This window comes from Zingiber officinale, chromosome 3A, assembly GCF_018446385.1.
Source record: "Zingiber officinale cultivar Zhangliang chromosome 3A, Zo_v1.1, whole genome shotgun sequence".
In the NCBI taxonomy this organism is placed as follows: domain Eukaryota; kingdom Viridiplantae; phylum Streptophyta; class Magnoliopsida; order Zingiberales; family Zingiberaceae; genus Zingiber; species Zingiber officinale.
Genome location: NC_055990.1, coordinates 158,160,168 through 158,178,184, shown reverse-complemented (window position 1 = coordinate 158,178,184; position 18,017 = coordinate 158,160,168). Strand labels below are relative to the sequence as shown.

Genomic DNA, 18,017 nt, shown 5'->3' with positions numbered 1-18,017 from the left:
CCACCATCTTGCTCGTGTGACAATCCACATGGAGATTCCATTCTCATTTTGTCTGCTATATAAGGACCGATGGAAGTGCACGCAGAGACGACTCTTCTCCACCAACAATCTCTCTCGAACATTTCGTCTCACTCATGTTTTTGTGAATTTCATTTCATAGCCCAACACTGACTTGACTCTCGAAAGAGCACACCAGAGGACGATCAAAGTTTCCATCACGAAGGCAAGTGGAGAAGAGCCCGAGTAGGCAATAGGCGACTAGGAGGAGAAAGAACTCAACTCTAAAGAAAACTTAAATTGACAAAGCCTATGAGTTCTGGAGAAATTAAGCTTGTGTGTTCACGAAAAATTCCTTCACTATTAACATCCAACTAGCTGAACTAAAAGAGATTGTAATCTATATGTGACATGGTAGACAATACAGTAGCTTATCAGCTTCGGCATTGCAAGTATGGAAATTGAATTTTTCTCAAACTTGGCTCATCTACACTAGTTTCTATAGCGATGAAGACAGTATTCTATTACATTCACCGTCAAACCGACCAAAGACGGCCAACTTGCTTCAGTTTCACACATGCATAGTAAACAAATCAACGATATCCCCATCTCCAGTTCTCTCCATCTTCCTCTTCACGATAAATTTCTTCTTGTTCATAATCTGAATTGGAATCTTCCAAGTCAATGAAAGGGTCTTCATTCTCAACATCTTCCGATGACTCTTCATCAGGATAATCATTCCTTGGATTGTCCTCGGCTGTAAATAAGCAAGTATTAATAATCAGCGACATTATCATGAGACAGACGTGAGTAAAGGAAAAGAAAATATGCACATACCATTTGAATCGTCACTCTCATAATCTGATTGTAGTGGGTCATCGTAACAGTCATCATCATCAACCTGCACACTGCAGCAACCATACATAGTGAATACCAAAATTCAAATACATCAGCAAGCTATGAGTAATCAAATGTCCATATTCATACAGTGGATACTCCGATGTATCCGTGTCTGTGCCCATATTGTAGCCGACAGTGTACAAGTCATAAACAAAGTTGTCTGTTAGGGGGGGGGGAAAGGAAAAACAAATTAGCAGTGAATCAGATTACCAAATCAAGTTGAACTATATATAATATTATGAATATAAATAAAGTTAAGAAGATCATAAAAAACCTCATGGAAGATTTTTGACTATATGTAAATTGGGCTTCTTGTTTGTAAGCATCTAAAGTTAGACTAGCAAGTTACAATTTTCTAAACAGATGCTAAGTTACCCTAGTAAGAAAGAATCAAATTACTACACTGATAACAAACAATATCAATATTTCGCTTCTTGTGCATATACTGATTTTGTTTAGCCAATAAAGAAAATAAAATGTATCATATTAAAACAAAAGAATATAATGTGATAATTCGCCAATAAAGGAGATTAAAAAAGTATAACATCAATTTGCTACTGGAAGATAAGGACGATTGGAAGATGGAACCTTCGGTAGTATCTATTTCATGCTCAATCTCTTCAGCAGCTTCTGGAAGGAATTCTCTTATAAGTGGCAAATAGTTGTGCAAAACTGCAACATCACCGTCAGGAGCATGTCTGCATTCAAAAACCTCTACAATAAACCAGAGAGATGATAAAAAGCAGCAGTAGAAACACTGAATACTATATCTACATGGGCTTTTGCTTTCGGTGAGTTTCATCCCCAGCATCAACTTGAACAACATCATATAGTTGATATACTTCACGCAAAGAGCTTTCTTCTACATCTATGCTTCGCCTTCTCTTCCATATTTGTTCAAATCGGGCACTTCTAGCAAGATCCTATAAGATTTAATACAACTTAACTACATTATTTTGGGAATAAAATCATCAAAATCTGATATTGCATTATCATGAATTGGAGATGAAGCATCTCATGATAAAGCCACACAAGTATGCAAACTGACAACAACTGATAGTCAAAATCATTCTAATGATCTTGCGATATTCAAGTCGGTCCCACACCAAAAAGATTAGAATTTATAAGACACTAATAGAGCAATTGGTTTGGTTTGGCTGGGAGGAAATTAATCAACTAACTTTCAGATAACAACTAGACATATGATAATCAAATGTGAAAAAAAAGGACAGCCCGGTGCACGAAGCTCCCACTATGCGGGATCCCGGGGAAGGATCCATTGTATGCAGCCTTACCCTGCTTTTTTTTTGCAAGAGGTTGTTTCCAGAATTCGAACCCGTGACCTTTTGGTCACAAAGCAACAACTTTACCGTTGCGCCAAGGCTCCCCTTCAATGATCTTGTGAAGAGTATATAAAAATAAAACTATCCTTCCATTTTCTCACTCATCATAAGAATGAAAAATCATCTTATCACATATCAATGATCTTGTTTGTCCTATGTAAAATTGGTGTATCCGCTTATAAAATTCTAAGGTTGCATGATTCCAACAAAATAGTTGAACCTAAATGTGTAAGAGAATAAAAGCTAATTCAAAAATAGTAAAATAAAGGTTACATTATAAGACATCCAACACAAAATCAAGAAAGTCAAGTGTGCATTGCTTCCAATTGATAACAATGGAAGATACACTTTAGAAGCATCTAAACTGGAGAAGTTGCGATAAGCATTCAGTAACATGATAAAGTAAATGATCTACCTCATGCTCTTTCCTAGCCACAGACAGCAATTGATCATGTTTCTGCACAAAGTGACAACAATTTAATCTATTATTTGAAGAAAAACAGCAGTACATTTTCCAAAAAAAAATTACAAAGGCAGGAACATTAGTAAAAAAAAAAGAGAGACCAATAATTTATTTTTGCAAGTGATTTTGGGAAGAACCAGAATCACTTTTGCAGCTTCAATAGAGAAAAGGTATTGTAAGAGGTTGAACCTTCCAATGATCCTCGTTAGCTCAGTGTTAGAGTAGTTGACTGCTAATTGGCTGTAGGCTCTAATTCTTCTTATTGATTTTAGAAGGCTGAAAGGATTTTATCCAATGTCTCATTTTCAAGTATCTCATTTAATTAATTAGTTTCAATATAATATATCAAATTGATCAAATGCTAACTTTGGTGTGTCACAAATTAGAGAATATAGGCCTACTTGTCTTTTACAAGGCATGCCCGAAATGAACCATTAAATGAAAATTTTGTTTAAGCATATAAGAGAAAATAAGAACAGGATCTAAGCAATTCTTCACTATTTCCCCCCCTACTCTCAACAAAATGTCTTATTTGAGGCTAGAGCATTTGCAAAACAGCATATTTTAGATAGACAGAGACAATTTTGCCATATAAAAAAATGCTATCGACTAACTTGTTCCAACCTTGGGTAATAAAATTATGAGCTTGATATTAGTAGTAAAAGAGATAGCTTTAACCTTACTCAGAAAGAAATTAAATGCTATTAGCTAGATATTGAAGCAAACCCTCCAATATACGATCACTTTCATTTTTAGCTACTAATATCTAAACAAATCCAGCTATTAATGTATTGAAGCAAACCCTCCAATATATGATCACTTTCATTTTTAGCTACTAATATCTAAACAAATCCAGCTATTAATGCATCGACTATGCATCAGTTAAAGCAAAGTACAAATCTGTGCCAATCCTCAAGCAACCTAATCGTCCATCTTTTACTGCATAGAAAATATATATAATATATAAATAATTAAAAATCAATTCCAAGTGAGAACTGCATTGTGGAAAATACATACTTTTGGCAGTTTTATGATTAAGGTAGAAACCGTGTGAGAATACATTGAAGAAAGTGCATATAATTGTGTGCCAGTTTAGCAATGCTGATAATAGAGGCCATAAATCAAAGGCAAATGTAGCAGTTAAATCGTGAACATTTCAGCAAAATCAGGTTAAGGGAAAGATATCTCCTTGATGGCGTAATGCAAGCAATTGAATTGACAGTATTACCTTATCAGCTTTAAGCAAACTTCTACGCTCCTTAGATCTCCTCTTAAACTCCTCTTGTGTATTATTCGAAGATTGCTGCTGGGTGGGAAAAAAAGGAGAAAAGAAGATTACTAACAGATTATTGGAAGGTTGCTACTGGGTCAAATATGCAGTTTAACTTCAAGAGCAGGCTCTTTCAACTGCCAATAAATGAGATATAAATAAAAATAGTCTCTTAGTTAATGCAGGCGATTACAAAATGTTCCAAATCTCAACCAAATTCATCTAACTCGGTTGAAGTACAACCTCACAATTTTCCTAGAAGTTAAATACATCACATATAATAGCTTAAATAAACTAAACTTTGCCCCCATTAGTGTAGCCGAGTTGGTACTCAGGTGACAAAGTTGCTTCATTGGGCAAGGGTCGATTCCCGTGGAGATTAATTCCCCTGAGGATTAAATGCCCTCCCACCTAGGAGACCGCTCGGTACCATAATTTACCTCCTTTCATCTCACTGTGGGGCCGGCGATGAGGGGTGCTCGAGGTAAGCGAAATCACCTTTGCTTCATTAAATAAGTTGAACTTTAGTTCCTTTCCCTACTTCCATATTTCACAAACATAAAATATTTTATTATTCAATGAAAATTGGTATTGAGTGAATAACATTTGCTCGGGAAGTACTCGGACTAAGAAAAGAGAAAACAAAACATCACTTTCAGAACATGAATTAAATATGTAAGACAATAAAGAAACTTTTAATCAATAAAAATAAAAGGCAAGAGATGTATAAGAAATTAAGAATTCTGTACGTGGACAGGACCAGCAAGTGTCCATAGGAAATATTTAGTTATAAGCATGAAAGAACCTTTTTACGAAAAAAACAAAGAATAAATGTAGGACAGAGACAGAAATAGGCAAGCCTTAAAAATTTGGCATTGCTTTGTTCGACCACTTTATCTTGATAAACATCATTTCAGAAGGCAAAAGTGCATTCATATCTCCAAGAAAGAAAGGAAGTGATATGTTGAAAAAATTTATCAGGCCACTCAATTTGCAGTAAATACTTGAGCATCCTTTACTGTCTTAATGTAAACAAGCGGAAGAAAAAGGAACCATATTAAAATCTAAGCATTTCTCAAACCATATGACAACAGGTGTTAATGGAGAAACAAATGTTAGGTATTTAGGTGCTGACCAGAACAGAATGCAACGCATCTTTAATAGACTGGGACTGTCCAACTGTCTCAAGATGGTGAACCAACATTTTTTTAGTTGCAAGCACCTCTGAAAATGCATTTTAGAAGACTCATTAATGAGAAATGTTCAGTCATTATGTTCACAAAATAGGAAGTGAATCAAAGCAACTTATCAGAGAATTACAAATCAAAACACAGAAAATGAAGGCTATCACTTGTAAGACTTATTCAGTTACAAACTTATAAGGAAATCCTCAAGTTTCTCCAATAGCCTTTTACATTTGCAAATTTACATCATTTTGTGCATTTTAGAAAAGTTTACCCTTCTGTTTCACAAAAATATAAAAAACTCAACCAATATGATCCAGGAATTACAACTTACAAGGAGAGCAAAGCCAAAACGGACCCTAAATGATCCTAATACGAACACCATTGTTGAAACTACTACAAGGTAGGTCATCATTGTTAACCCGATGAACAAAATATTCACAACCATTCTAATTATCCTGTCAGAATCAAGTCTCTTCCATTTTATCTAATGTTTAAAAATCTTCCAATACATCAGATACAAAGGGAACCATGCTTCTTTTTCTTCCATTTAAGAAAATGAAGACTGGAGAAATATTTTCCAGTGCTTTTTCTATGAATCTTTTTCCTTACTCTTTTTTCTTTATCTAATTAGTCTCTTACAGGAAACGAGGCCTAATTCTCATGAAATGCACTTTCCTTCAGTCTGCACTTGTACGCACAAACTGCTTCATGAATGAGGAATGGAAAAGTAAGTACAACATATGAATCTATGGAATCAGATATTTCCAAATTGAACATATTAAAAATACAAAAGACCGAGATGAATTTACAAACTGCCTGCTCTTGTAGGACTAGGGCACACTAGCCATAGCCAGAACAGAAATTCTTGTGGTTGAACAAGACATGGAGACAGGATAATTTCAGATGTATGTAAGAGATACTAAATCAAAGGCTATGCAGCATCACAATGAATCATTGAAAACTTGTTTTGTTGGCGTCATGGTTACAAAAACCATACTCATATTCAACAGCATTTATAAATTGATATAAGCTAATAACAGATGAGGTAAATGTTAGCCCATTTCAGTTTGATTCATTCTTTCAGAATCCCTAATAACTAAAGAACACACAGTTTATGTAGGTAGAATTCATTTTTCGAATTTCTCTATGATAATCCCATTGAAAAACAGTAGATAAAATAACATAAGAAAGGGCCAAGCATACCTTTTTTTGTGTCGGAATCAGATATAGAGAGACTTTCAAGATCCAAGAATGGTTTCTTAAGCGGTTTTTCATTAATCTCCAACCCTATTAGTGCAAAAACACCAAAAAAACAACTATATTATCTCATACTGTCCCTTCCCCTCCACACTATATCCAAACCAAAATACAAAAGACAGAGGAAGAAAGAATAACTCACAGAAGCCGTCAATTCTAGCTTGGGAAGCCTTCCTCTTAACCCTGACAATCACCGGCTTTACGACAACCGAATTCGGCGGAGGAGTCATTGGAGTTGAGGTCGGCGGAGGAGTCATGGAGTTTGAGGTCGGCGGAGGAGCCATGGAGGTTGAGGCTGGAGAAGCACCGGACATGGTTTAGGAGAGGGTTCGCGAAAGCGATTCGGCGGTGGTTATTTATAGGACCCAACGAATCGGATCCGGTCAGGATCCGAAACCGAGTCGAGCCGGTCAATGAGCCGTAGCGGTTTGAACTGTTGTTTTTTTTTTAAAACATCTATTTAGGGATGATCGTAGATCGGATTAATTCGATTATTAGGATAAAAAATAATTCAACCCTACTAGATCAGATAATACAATATCATGATCTACATCCGGTTCTATATCCGATGATTATTATATATCAGATATCCGACGGATTGTCAGTTATATGGATATCCGACCCTATATCCAATGAAATATAAAATATAAATATAAAACAATAAAAAATAAAATATTTTAAAATGATAATAGACATTACTCATTACACGTTGTAATAGTTAATCGTCAATAGCTACTAGAACCTGTAGCAATTTATCTACAGTAGCTACTACAACGTGTAACAACTTATCGACAGTAGTTGCTACAAGTAGGAGTCGCGGATCGGGTTGGTTCGATTATTGGGATAAAAAATTATCCGACCCTACTAGATCGGATAATGTAATATCAGGACCATACATCTGGCCCTATATCCGGCAGATTTTTTTTCGGTTTAGTTCGGATCGATATAAGCGGGTTAGTCGGTTTGACGGATTAAATGCTCACCCCTACATCTATCGAATCTTGATAAGTTTTTAAAATATTTAAATCACATATTATAATTTTAAAATTACTAGATCATGTATTCAACTTTTTATTTTACCCTCTTTAAATTAATTCGATTAAAAAAATAAATTAGTTGGTTGATTTTTTTCCAGTCGAATCGATTTTATTCTGTTTGAAAAATTCATCAGCCGATTTCAACTAAAATCGATTGATAGATCTTAATCCTGTCCGATAGTCGAGGTGATGAAAGTTAGGGACGTAGCGCTCCGGTTGACCATGTGTCGACTCCTCGAGACCCTACAACCACAGCTGCGTCAGTGCCGAGCCAGGGAAGGGGTCCCCGACGATGGCCTTCCGACGCTCAAGTCAGTCACCGGTGATATGTGGAAACATAGCAAAGTAACGAATAGTAGCAGCAACAATAGATTATTACATACCTCCGCTGAAGCTTGGATCCCCCCTTTGTATAGGGCTTCTGTAGCACGTGTGCACGCCTCCCAAGGTGTGCATGCTTCTCGAAGCTTTTCCTGAAAAGATGTATCAGTAAAGTATCCCTGACACAATACCTTAACGAGCCGAGCATATCTCTGAAGTGATAGTGGAAGCTTCTCCCGTACGATCTTCTATCTGAACCAGCCACCGACCATGCTGTCTGTCAGCGGCACATGCTTCCAAAAAGATAATATCTAGCTAGCAGTGTCTTTTATTGGGTCGAGCGGGATAGTCGCTCGCTCGGATGAGCGTATTATCTGGCCGAGCAGGGAGGTCGCTCGACCGGCGCTTCCGCTATCTTGAGAAAGCCGCTCGACTGCCCTTCTATTTTTGGATAACTCGGTCATAAATTCGCTCTATTCTTGTAGCTCTATATAAGGCCGAGCGGGGAAGCCACTCGGCGTGCTCTTGTAGATACCTTGCATTCTTTCTGAGCGTCGGAAGCTCGGAACCTCGCCGAACTGTTATGATTTCGGATCGGGTCTTCCTTATCCCGATCGAGCGAGCGTGCTACCCGATTGGCCGGTAGTCTAGGGGTGTTTGACCGCCTTGACTGACCCCCACCATGGCACTGACCTCCACCATGGTAACGTGGTGGGGCCTTCCTCCCTTATCATCGCATCACAAGCCTCCCCTTCAAATCTAGTCGAAGAAGGTTGTAGTCCGACTGGCTGGATCAGTGTGCGCCGATTTCTTCCCGATCGACCTTCATCATTGTATAGACTCTGGTCAGGCTGTACTTGATCATCATCGATCGGCCTTCTAAAAGTAGTCACTCAGCTGAGCATCATGCTTCTTTGATCCGATCGGAAGAACAAAGGTTTACCCTTGTAGAATTTTCCCTCTGGCTGTCTTAGGCGAGCGGGAGCTCGGCTGACGTCACCCGAATATCTTGGAATTCATGCAAATCCTTTTTCATTAATGCAGAGCGGGGTTCCATGCCGCTCTTAATTGCTGCCCAGTGATAGCGCACCACGTGTGAGACTCGCAGCCGTCCCACTCTTGATGTGACAGGCATTGATGGCGACGTTTGGCGGTATAAATTTAACGGTTGGAACTTTGCATAGGTTTTCGCGACCTAGATCGGACGGCTCCAGTCGGCCAAGCCCTGGGTATAGAGCTCACCGCCTCACCGCCTTCTTCACCTTCGTGCTCTTGCGCTTGTGCTCTCCGGTGATTCTGTGCATGCTCTCCGGCGACCTTCTGCGCGTTGTTGACCACTTCTCCTTTTATGCTCCGACGATCCTCGTCTCGTAAGCTTCCTTCTCTTATTCACTTTCGGTTTCCAACCTCTCCTTGTTCCTGGTGTCTTTCCAGTGATCTTTTTGCTTCTTCGTTCGCATTTCCTCCGTTGTTTTTGCTTTCTATCGCAATGGCGAGCTCCTTGCAGCCATCGGTCGTCATTCCCGGACTCTGATACACCACCATGGAGTCCCGATTTGATGTGGACGATGCTGAGGCTTCGAGAAATACTTTTGAGCTCCCTCCCGAGTACGAGATCGTTCTACCTTCTCCATCCGATCAGCCCAATAATCCTCCGACCGACACCATTTGTCTGTTCAGAGACCATTTTGTTGTCGGTCTGCAATTCCCCATCCATCCTTTTATTATCTCTGTTTGTAAATACTTCCACATCTCTCTCTCCTAACTCGTACCGAACTCCTTCCGTCTGCTGTGTGGCATCGCTATCTTGTTCCGGCTGCACGACATCCCCCTCACTCCTCGGGTCTTCCATTACTTCTATTAACCCAAGCAATCGGAGTCGAGGACCTTCCTTTTCCAGTTTCGGGTCGGCTTAGTTTTCTTTGACAAAATGTCGACCTCTAATAAACACTGGAAAGAATTTTTTTTTTTCATACGTCTCCCCGAGCGGCCAAAGTTTGCGACCCGTTGACAACTTGAAGTGGCGCCACAGCCCGACCTAAAGCGATATAAGAGCCAATCGAATTATCTCCACGTGGCTTCTATGTTGGCTGATCAAAAGTGCCACATCCACAAGTTGCTGCTTGAGGGTGTTCTCTATATCTTTCGACTCAGCCCGATCCGCACACGGCTGCCAACCAGCCTAGGTATACCACCACTTTATCTTTTCCTTTTGATGCTAATTGATTTTTCTTTTTCTTCTGAAGCCGAAGTCATGATGTGAGCTCGGGTGTCCCGCAAAGCTAGGCTTTCGGATGTTGTGATCGAGGTGGTGGCCACTGAAGAGCTGGCAAGCCGAGGCCAGCTACCAGTCGACTCTCATGAAGACCCGCTCAGGCTAAGCGGGGAGACGCCTGCAGAAGTAGGCGAAGGTGTGGCCAACCATGCGCTGAGCGAAGGAGATGCTCCAAGCTCACAGCTCCAGATGGAGCGACGACCTGCAATCTTTGTTGAAGAACCTTCAGGGTCGGCTGTTGGTGCAGCGGGGTCGGCAAGGGGAGAGTGAATTGCTTGCACAATAAAAATACCCTCATCGTTTCTTTCAACTCAAAAAATGCAATAATAATACAGAAATAAACTAATAGAAATAAAGATGAGACAGAGAATTTAACTTGGTTACAACCCAGGAGATTATTAATCCAAGGCGATGAAAAATCTCAGAAAGATCTCCTTCTCTGAAGGCGGGGAAGCCTTTTACACACTGAAAGCTCTAAACTATTGCTAGGAATTGAATATTGAGTTAATTGATTAATTCCTAGCTCCAGGGGCCTTTATATAGCTCCTGAAAAGTCTATCTCGAGTGTCGAATGCGCCTACAAGAGGGTTGAGGGTGCCTTCATTGAGTTTGACCGGATAAAGCTTTATCCACTTCGCAAACGGTCACTAGATTGGGTCTAAGGGGCCTCCAATGCCCTTGAAGGCGCCTCAGACAGGTTTGAGACGCCTTCAAGTTAATGGAGGCGCCTCCAAGCCTGCAGGCAGCGCAGGCACCTTCAACACTTCGTTGAAGGCGCCTCCAGCTAGCTTTTCTAGTTCCTTTTGACTTGTTTACTCCTTCCGAAGCTCCGATTACTTGGGTGATTGCGGACAACCGAAATAAGGCTCACCCGAACCTAATTTTCAGCCTTCTCCTCAAGCAGGCTTCCGACCCGGCTTCTCGTCCCTCGAACGCCGCGCACGTTCTTCTCGTCCACTGGTGTGCTCTTCTGCAGCTCTTTCGTCCTTCGGACGCACCGAGCCCGTCGGCTCCCTTCTCATGCCGTCCTTCTCGCTAGCTGCGTCTTCCGCTCGACTTCCTGCACTCCTAAGTTCCTGCACACTTAGACACAGGGATCAAAAAACAAGCAGGACCTAACCTAACTTGGTTGATCACATCAAAACACCCACGGGGTCCAACGATCTCCCCCTTTTTGATGTGCATCAACCCAAGTTCAAGTTAGGGAAATAAAATAGACAAACAGTAATTTATAGAAATTACTAAACTAACAGTTCAAGCATAAGGATTGCAATAGAATTTGCAACACAAGTTAAAAATAAATTTTAAGTAAAAAAATATTAAAAATTCCCCCTAATCTTGTACCTATCTTTCACCCTCTTTGATCACGGCAAAATGAATAGGGTAATAATTATCAAGTAAAAAAATGATTTTTAAAATCCAAGTACAGCATTTTCAAAATGATTTCTAAGGAAAAAATCTTTTTTTTTAAAAAAAATTATAAGTAAAACTTAGGTAAGATAATTTTTTGAGAAAAAGATAAATACACATTTTTCTAACTTCAGAAGAAATTTTAACTTTAAAAAAATGTTATTTGAGATTTTTTTTTTAAGTAACAAATATTTTTCTTAAGAGAAAAAAAATATTTTTGAAGAATTTTAAAAAAGATGTTTGAAAAACTTTTTAAAACATTATTTAATTCTAATTTTAATGTTTTTACCATAAAGTTAATTAAATATTTTATTTCGATATTTTGGCTTCCAGGTCGTGGCAAGGCACTAGGCCTTCTTGGTTATTGGAGCAACAATCACTTCCTTAGACAAAGCCTCATAAAGAAATTTTAACGTTTAATTTTCTCGTTATACGCTCTAACTTAAAAAAAGAAATTAAACTAGCAAAGATTTTGGAACCCAGTATAGGCTCCCTCCTACTGGATTTTTTAAAAACTTAGGGGGTACATAACTTTTGGGAACTTTTCTAAGTTGACCCTAGTGTTTTCTAATATACCAATTCAATTTTCCATAAATTTTAATTTTTGATTTTGGAAATTTATTTAGGCATGCATGATCATTTTTCAATTTTTCATATTCTAATTTCAAATTATCATACATTTCTAGAGGGCATGCTTTTGCTAAGTTTAATTTTAATTCAGCATTTTTTTCCTAATTTTGCTAGATCTTTCGTAAGCACTTTGATAAATTGAAAGGACTGAGTAGAGGTTAGAGCACGTACCTTACTTACCTCACTTGGTTATGCTCCCCCTTCATCGTAGCTTTCTTCTTCTGATGATCCTCCCCCTTCATCTATGCTCATCTCCGAACTGGTTTCTTCAAAAAGATAGTTAGCCATCAGTGCTAATCCCGAGAAGGCTTCGACTTCATATTCCGAGGATGAAGATTCATCCCATGTAGCCTTCAGACTCTTGTGTTTGGAGGACGTTGGTCTTCGAGACTTCTCCTTGTCCCTTTTCTTTAATTTGAGGCAGTCATCCTTGATGTGCCCTTCTTATTGCAGTTGTAGCATCGGGTTGTCCTTTTGTTGCGTTGATGCTTCTTCGACTGCGATCTAAATTTATTAGTTTTAACAAATTTATTCAACTTCCTTACCAATAATACCACTTCAGTTTCGTCAATTGATGCTTCAAAGTCGGGATCGTCCATCTTGGCTTGTAGGGCAACATTGAGACTTGACTTCTCTTTAGGTTCTGCAATTCTTGATTCGTGAAGTTCAAATGTAGAGAATAAACTTTCTAAAGTACTTACTTCAAAGTCCTTAGAGATGTAGTAAGCATCTACTAAGGAAGCCCACTCTGGAGTTCTTGGGAAGGCGTTGAGCGCATACCGGATAGAATCTCGGTTCGTTACCGGTTCTCCGAGATTGGTTAGTTGAGTTATCAACTCCTTAATTCTCACCTGGAGTTGCTCTACCTTCTCGCCATTGTTCATCCAGAGATTCGTCAGCTGAGTCCGGAGGATGTCGCGCCTTGCTAACTTTGCTTCTGAGGTGCCTTTATGGAGCTCCAGGAATTTTTCCCAGAGGTCTTTAGCGGAGTCGTAGCTTCCGATCCGACTTACCTCCTGGGATGGCAAGATGTTGAGCAGGTGGAACTCCACCTTTCCGTTGGCCACGTAATCGGCTTGCTCCTTCTTCGTCCAGTTGTATTCTTCTTAGTCTTTGGGGGCTACAAAACCATATTTCATAATAAGAAGAATATCAAACTTAGTCTTAAAAAATACCTCCATTCTTCGCTTCCATGTAGCGAAGTCTCTATCAAATTCCGGAGGATGAATGTTTGTTTCGGCCATTGTCTTGATCTTCGTGCTTCAGTCAGCGGTTAGTCCTTTTGAGGCTGTCGGGCTCTGATACCACTTGTTGGTGCAGCGGGGCCGCCAAGAGGGGGGTGAATTGCCTGCACAATAAAAATACCCTCCTCGTTTCTTTCAACTCAAAAAATGCAATAATAATACAAAAATAAACTAACAGAAATAAAGATGAGACGGAGAATTTAACTTGGTTACAACCAAGGGGGTTATTAATCCAATGCGATGACAAAACTCAGAAAGATCTCCTTCTCTGAAGGTGGAGAAGCCTTTTACACACTAAAAGCTCTAAACTATTGCTAGGAATTGAATACTGGGTTAATTGATTAATTCCTAACTCTAGGGGCCTTTATATAGCTCTTGGAAAGTCTATCTCAAGTGTCGAAGGCGCCTCCATTGAGTTTGACCGGATAAAGTTTTATCCGCTTCGCAAACAGTCACTAGACTGGGTTTGAGGCGCCTCCAATGCCCTTGAAGGCTCCTCCAATGCTCTTGAAGGCGCCTCGGACAAGTCTAAGGCGCCTTCAAGTTAATGGAGGCACTTCCAAGCCTACAAGCAGCGCAGGTGCCTTCAGTACTTCATTGAAGGCGCCTCCAACTAGCTTTTCCAACTCCTTTTGACTTGTTTACTCTTTCCGAAGCTCTGATTGCTTGGGTGATTGCGGCCAACTGAAATAGGGCTCACCCGAACTCAATTTTTGGCCTTCTCCTCGAGTAGGTTTCTGACCCTACTTCTCGTCCTTCAAATGTCGCGCACGTTCTTCTCACCCACTGGTGTACTCTTCCGCAGCTCTTTCGTCCTTCGGACACACCGAGCCCGTCGGCTCCCTTCCCGTGCTGTCCTTCTCGCTAGCTGCGTCTTTCGCTCAACTTCCTGCGCTCCTAAATTCCTGCACACTTAGACACAGGGATCAAATAACAAACAAGACCTAACCTAATTTGGTTGATCACATCAAAACACCCACGGGGTCCAACATCGACCTGCTCCGACGTGCCTTTGACCAGGCGTAAGAGGCGTCGAGTGGAGCCTTCTCCACGTTCTGCTGCCTCGGGGGCGCAACCAGTCGAGAGGGTTGAAACCTCGACTCTGGTCACGCTCGTTGAAATTGTGGAGGCTTCCTCGTCCGTCTGGGCACCTTCCTTGGCTGAGTTGCCCTCAGGTACCGTGGCCGCATCGCCCGTGGCCTTCATACCGCTGATACTTGTCATTTCACTTCAATATTTTAGTTTTATTTTCCAGATTTTCAGTTTCTTATCAAACTTTAATTGTGCTTTTATCTATGATAAATGATTTTAATCGCTCACTGGACTTTGATGATTAATTAGCAAATATGGAATATTTGTTAACCAATTGTTGATGTATTTTTGAAGGTTTATAAGGAAGAATAATCAGAGCTCTACATTAGTATTTGGATTTAATATGAGCCATGGATGAAGTGCTGGTCAAGATTTGCAACTTGTGGCAAACCTAGACCATTGAATATGGATCGGAGGGATCTAAACCGTACAACTGATATTTGAAATCTGAGGACGGAATAAAAAGGAGGAGGAAACAAGAGTTTGGGGTGGCTGGTTCTTCGGTGGAAAAAGACGAGGAGCAAGGAAAGGGAAGGACGATAACGAGTAGATCTGAGGCTTGTTGTCAACTTCGGTGACTCCTCTCTTCGAACACTGGATCCGGGAATTGGTTTTAGTTGATTCCTTCTTTATCATTCATCATTTTGTGGCATTAATCGGCAAATAGATTAGATCCTAGATCTGGATTTAGTTCTTTTCTTGTTTGGATTTTAGTGGCATTCTGTCAACTCTGGTGAGTGCTTGGGGGTTCCCAACTTACTAGGGTTCTTTTCTTTTCTTCCTCTTTCAAACTATTGTTGTTTCTTTAATTGAAGTTTTCTTTCTCTGCTGAAATTCTTAGAGACTTTGCATGTTCATTAATATGATGAATGTGTTTCTTTTTTCTTGTTCCTGATTTTGAAGAGTATTACATTTGACTGTAGATTTAAGATTCCAAGTCTTGATTCATTTTAGTTGAGTTACGTTATTACTTTTTAAAGTTTTGTTAGATAAATTCTTAGTCCTTTGGTTCGTAATCTGTAGATCTATTTTTCTACCTCGTAGTTAAATTCAATTAGTGATATTTCTAGTCATAAGGGAAGTTTCCAATAATTGATTTCATTGGATTGTAATTATAAAATACGACAAATTCCTACTGATTAATGCAGCCAATCAAATTCATGAATTTAATGGCATCATGAAGTCCTTGAGAATCGATTCTAGGGTCTACTCTACCAACTTAGTTTAAGAGAGATTCTGAGGTATTATTTGAAAACTAAAACATTTACGACATTAGTTTTAGTTACCAACCTCCACCACCAAAGCCTGTAGCAGTCCAACGGTCCAGGATCCTACCGACTTCTGGCATAGTGGCCTCCTCACACTCGGCTCCGGGCGGCCGACACTCTATCACGGCGATCCTCCGCCTGTCAACGAAGGATTACAGCGAGCCAAGTGCCCAGTCTCGGACCCCTGAGCACTAGATCCTTATTCGGGGGTAGCTCGCCGAAGTTTGGCAGGACGCCCGAGCCCAATCAATGATGCTCCCTCCAGGCGCCTTGGCCAACAGCCATACCCAAATGGCTACCGGGGTAAGCTCTTTATTGTAAATTCATGGTTCACCTTCGCTCGAACCCTAATCTTTTTTTGTTTACCTACAGTACTGGGTGGAGAGTCTGGTCATGTGCCACAGACTATCTTACTTAGAGGATGAGTTTCGGAAGCTCAAGGTCTCGAGCGGCGCCTCTTCCTCCCAAGGACCACCTCTCTCCGAGGTTGAGAGACTCAAGGCCGACCTGGAGAAGAGTAACAAGCTTTTGGAGGCTGAGCAGAAAAAGTCTGCCTACTAGGAGGTGATGCTGACCCAATACAAGAAACAAGTCGCCACCTTCGATAAGAAGATCGAGCCGCCCACCGCCCGGAAGCAGCGGGCCATCAACGACCTTGAGCTAAAGAACCAGGAGGATAGGAAGCTCGCCCAGAAGCTCAAGGAGGCCAAAGATTTCATGGTGACCGAGTGGAACAGTCGCTTGACTGAAGAAAAATTCCTTCGGGACCAAGTAGCCACTGCTAAGGGCGAGCTGGAGGGCTCCCGGGCGGCCCTCCGCACCTACCAGGACGCCGAAGGGAGCAGGTTTGAAGTCATGAAGCAGGCCTACCTTCGCTCGGATGCGTTCTGAATAGATTCGCTCATTAGGCCCTCCTCCTTTTTGATCTAGCGATCGAAGGGACGGTCGGCCAGCTTCATGAGGGGGGCCACTTGTCGGCCGCTGTGACGGGCAAAGTCATAAGTCGAGACAAGCTTACAACCACTCTGCCTGATGACGTGTTCGATTACCTAGAGTGAGGCTGAGTGCTTGAATTCTGTAATCCTTTTGTAAGCTTTTGCAAGTATAAATGCATGATCTGCCGGTCGGCATGACTTTTTCTTCTTATTGTTTTCGCATTTTAGTCTTCTTTTAGCCGCCTTGTGATCTCATATCTCCTCCGTCTGGTCGTGATTTTTATACGCGCCCCACTTGATTCGCCTTTCTTTTCCCGTCACTGGCCCTGAAGTGTTTTGCGGCATTCTCTCAAACGGGTCCTTCATTTGCCCTTTTGGGAGTTTTCGGGCAACCCTTATCTACAATCGTTCGACAGACTGTGTAGTGTTGGGTCTGTCATCGCCGCTTGTCTAGTTGGCCCGTGTTTAATCATTGTCGCTCGGCGATTTGTTAGGGACTCGAGTTTAATGTCGCCGCTCGACGATTTGGTGAAGATTCGTGTTTAAGGTCGCAGTGAAGACTCAGATTTAAGATCGCCGCTCGACCGTTGATGGAGACTCGCGTTTAAGGTCGCAGTGAAGACTCGAATTTAAGGTTGCAGTGAAGACTCGGATTTAAGGTCGCCGCTCGACCGTTGATGGAGACTCGCGTTTAAGGTTGTCGCTCGACCGTTGATGGAGACTCGCATTTAAGGTCGCTGCTCGACCGTTGATGGAGATGAGGGTTTAAGGTCGTCGCTCGACCGTTGGTGGAGACTAAGGTTTAAGGTCGCCGCTCGACTGTTGGTGGAGACTAGGGTTTAAGGTCTCCGCTCAACCATTGGTGGAGACATGCGTTTAATGTTGCCACTCGACGATTTGGTGAGGATTTGGGTTTAAGGTCGCCGCTCGACCGTTGGTGGAGACTAGGGTTTAAGGTCGTCGCTTGACCGTTGGTGGAGACACGCATTTAACGTCGCCGCTCGACGATTTAGTGAGGACTTGGGTTTAAGGTCGTCACTCGACCATTGGTGGAGACACGCGTTTAACATCGCCGCTCGACGATTTGGTGAGGACTTGGGTTTAAGGTCGCTGCTCGACCGTTGGTGGAGACTAGGATTTAAGGTCGCAGCTCAATAGGACGTATAAAAATGTATAAATACACTTCTACACTTGCACACCTCTCATCCAACCCGATAGAGTTGGAGATGGCTTGCACTCCATGGTCGTTCGAGTCACCTACCCGTCTCGTCCTCGAGATAATAAGCACCCTAGCGGAGCTTTTCCACGACCTTGAAAGGAATGTCGAACCGGCAGATGATGTTCTGCCATACGAACTTCATGACCATCTGCTCGGTTATCTTGGATAG

General features: G+C 41.3%; 1 protein-coding gene across 2 annotated transcripts; it reads right to left on the bottom strand.

Annotated features, from left to right (window-relative positions):
* Positions 1-381: 381 nt before the first annotated feature.
* On the bottom strand, positions 382-6,742 carry LOC122053017 (RNA-directed DNA methylation 4-like). Of its 2 annotated transcripts, none has more exons than XM_042614837.1 (10): positions 6,560-6,742; positions 6,364-6,447; positions 5,109-5,197; positions 3,932-4,009; positions 2,656-2,697; positions 1,672-1,820; positions 1,486-1,595; positions 985-1,057; positions 835-905; positions 382-754 (listed from the first exon to the last, which is right to left on the bottom strand). In XM_042614837.1, exons 1-10 carry the CDS (start codon positions 6,729-6,731, stop codon positions 591-593), a joined length of 1,032 nt encoding a protein of 343 aa, XP_042470771.1. In that variant the 5' UTR covers positions 6,732-6,742; the 3' UTR covers positions 382-590. The 2 variants fall into 2 exon arrangements, with proteins under 2 accessions (XP_042470771.1, XP_042470772.1); XM_042614838.1 differs by having other exon boundaries at positions 3,932-4,006.
* Between the last annotated feature and the right edge of the window lie 11,275 nt (positions 6,743-18,017).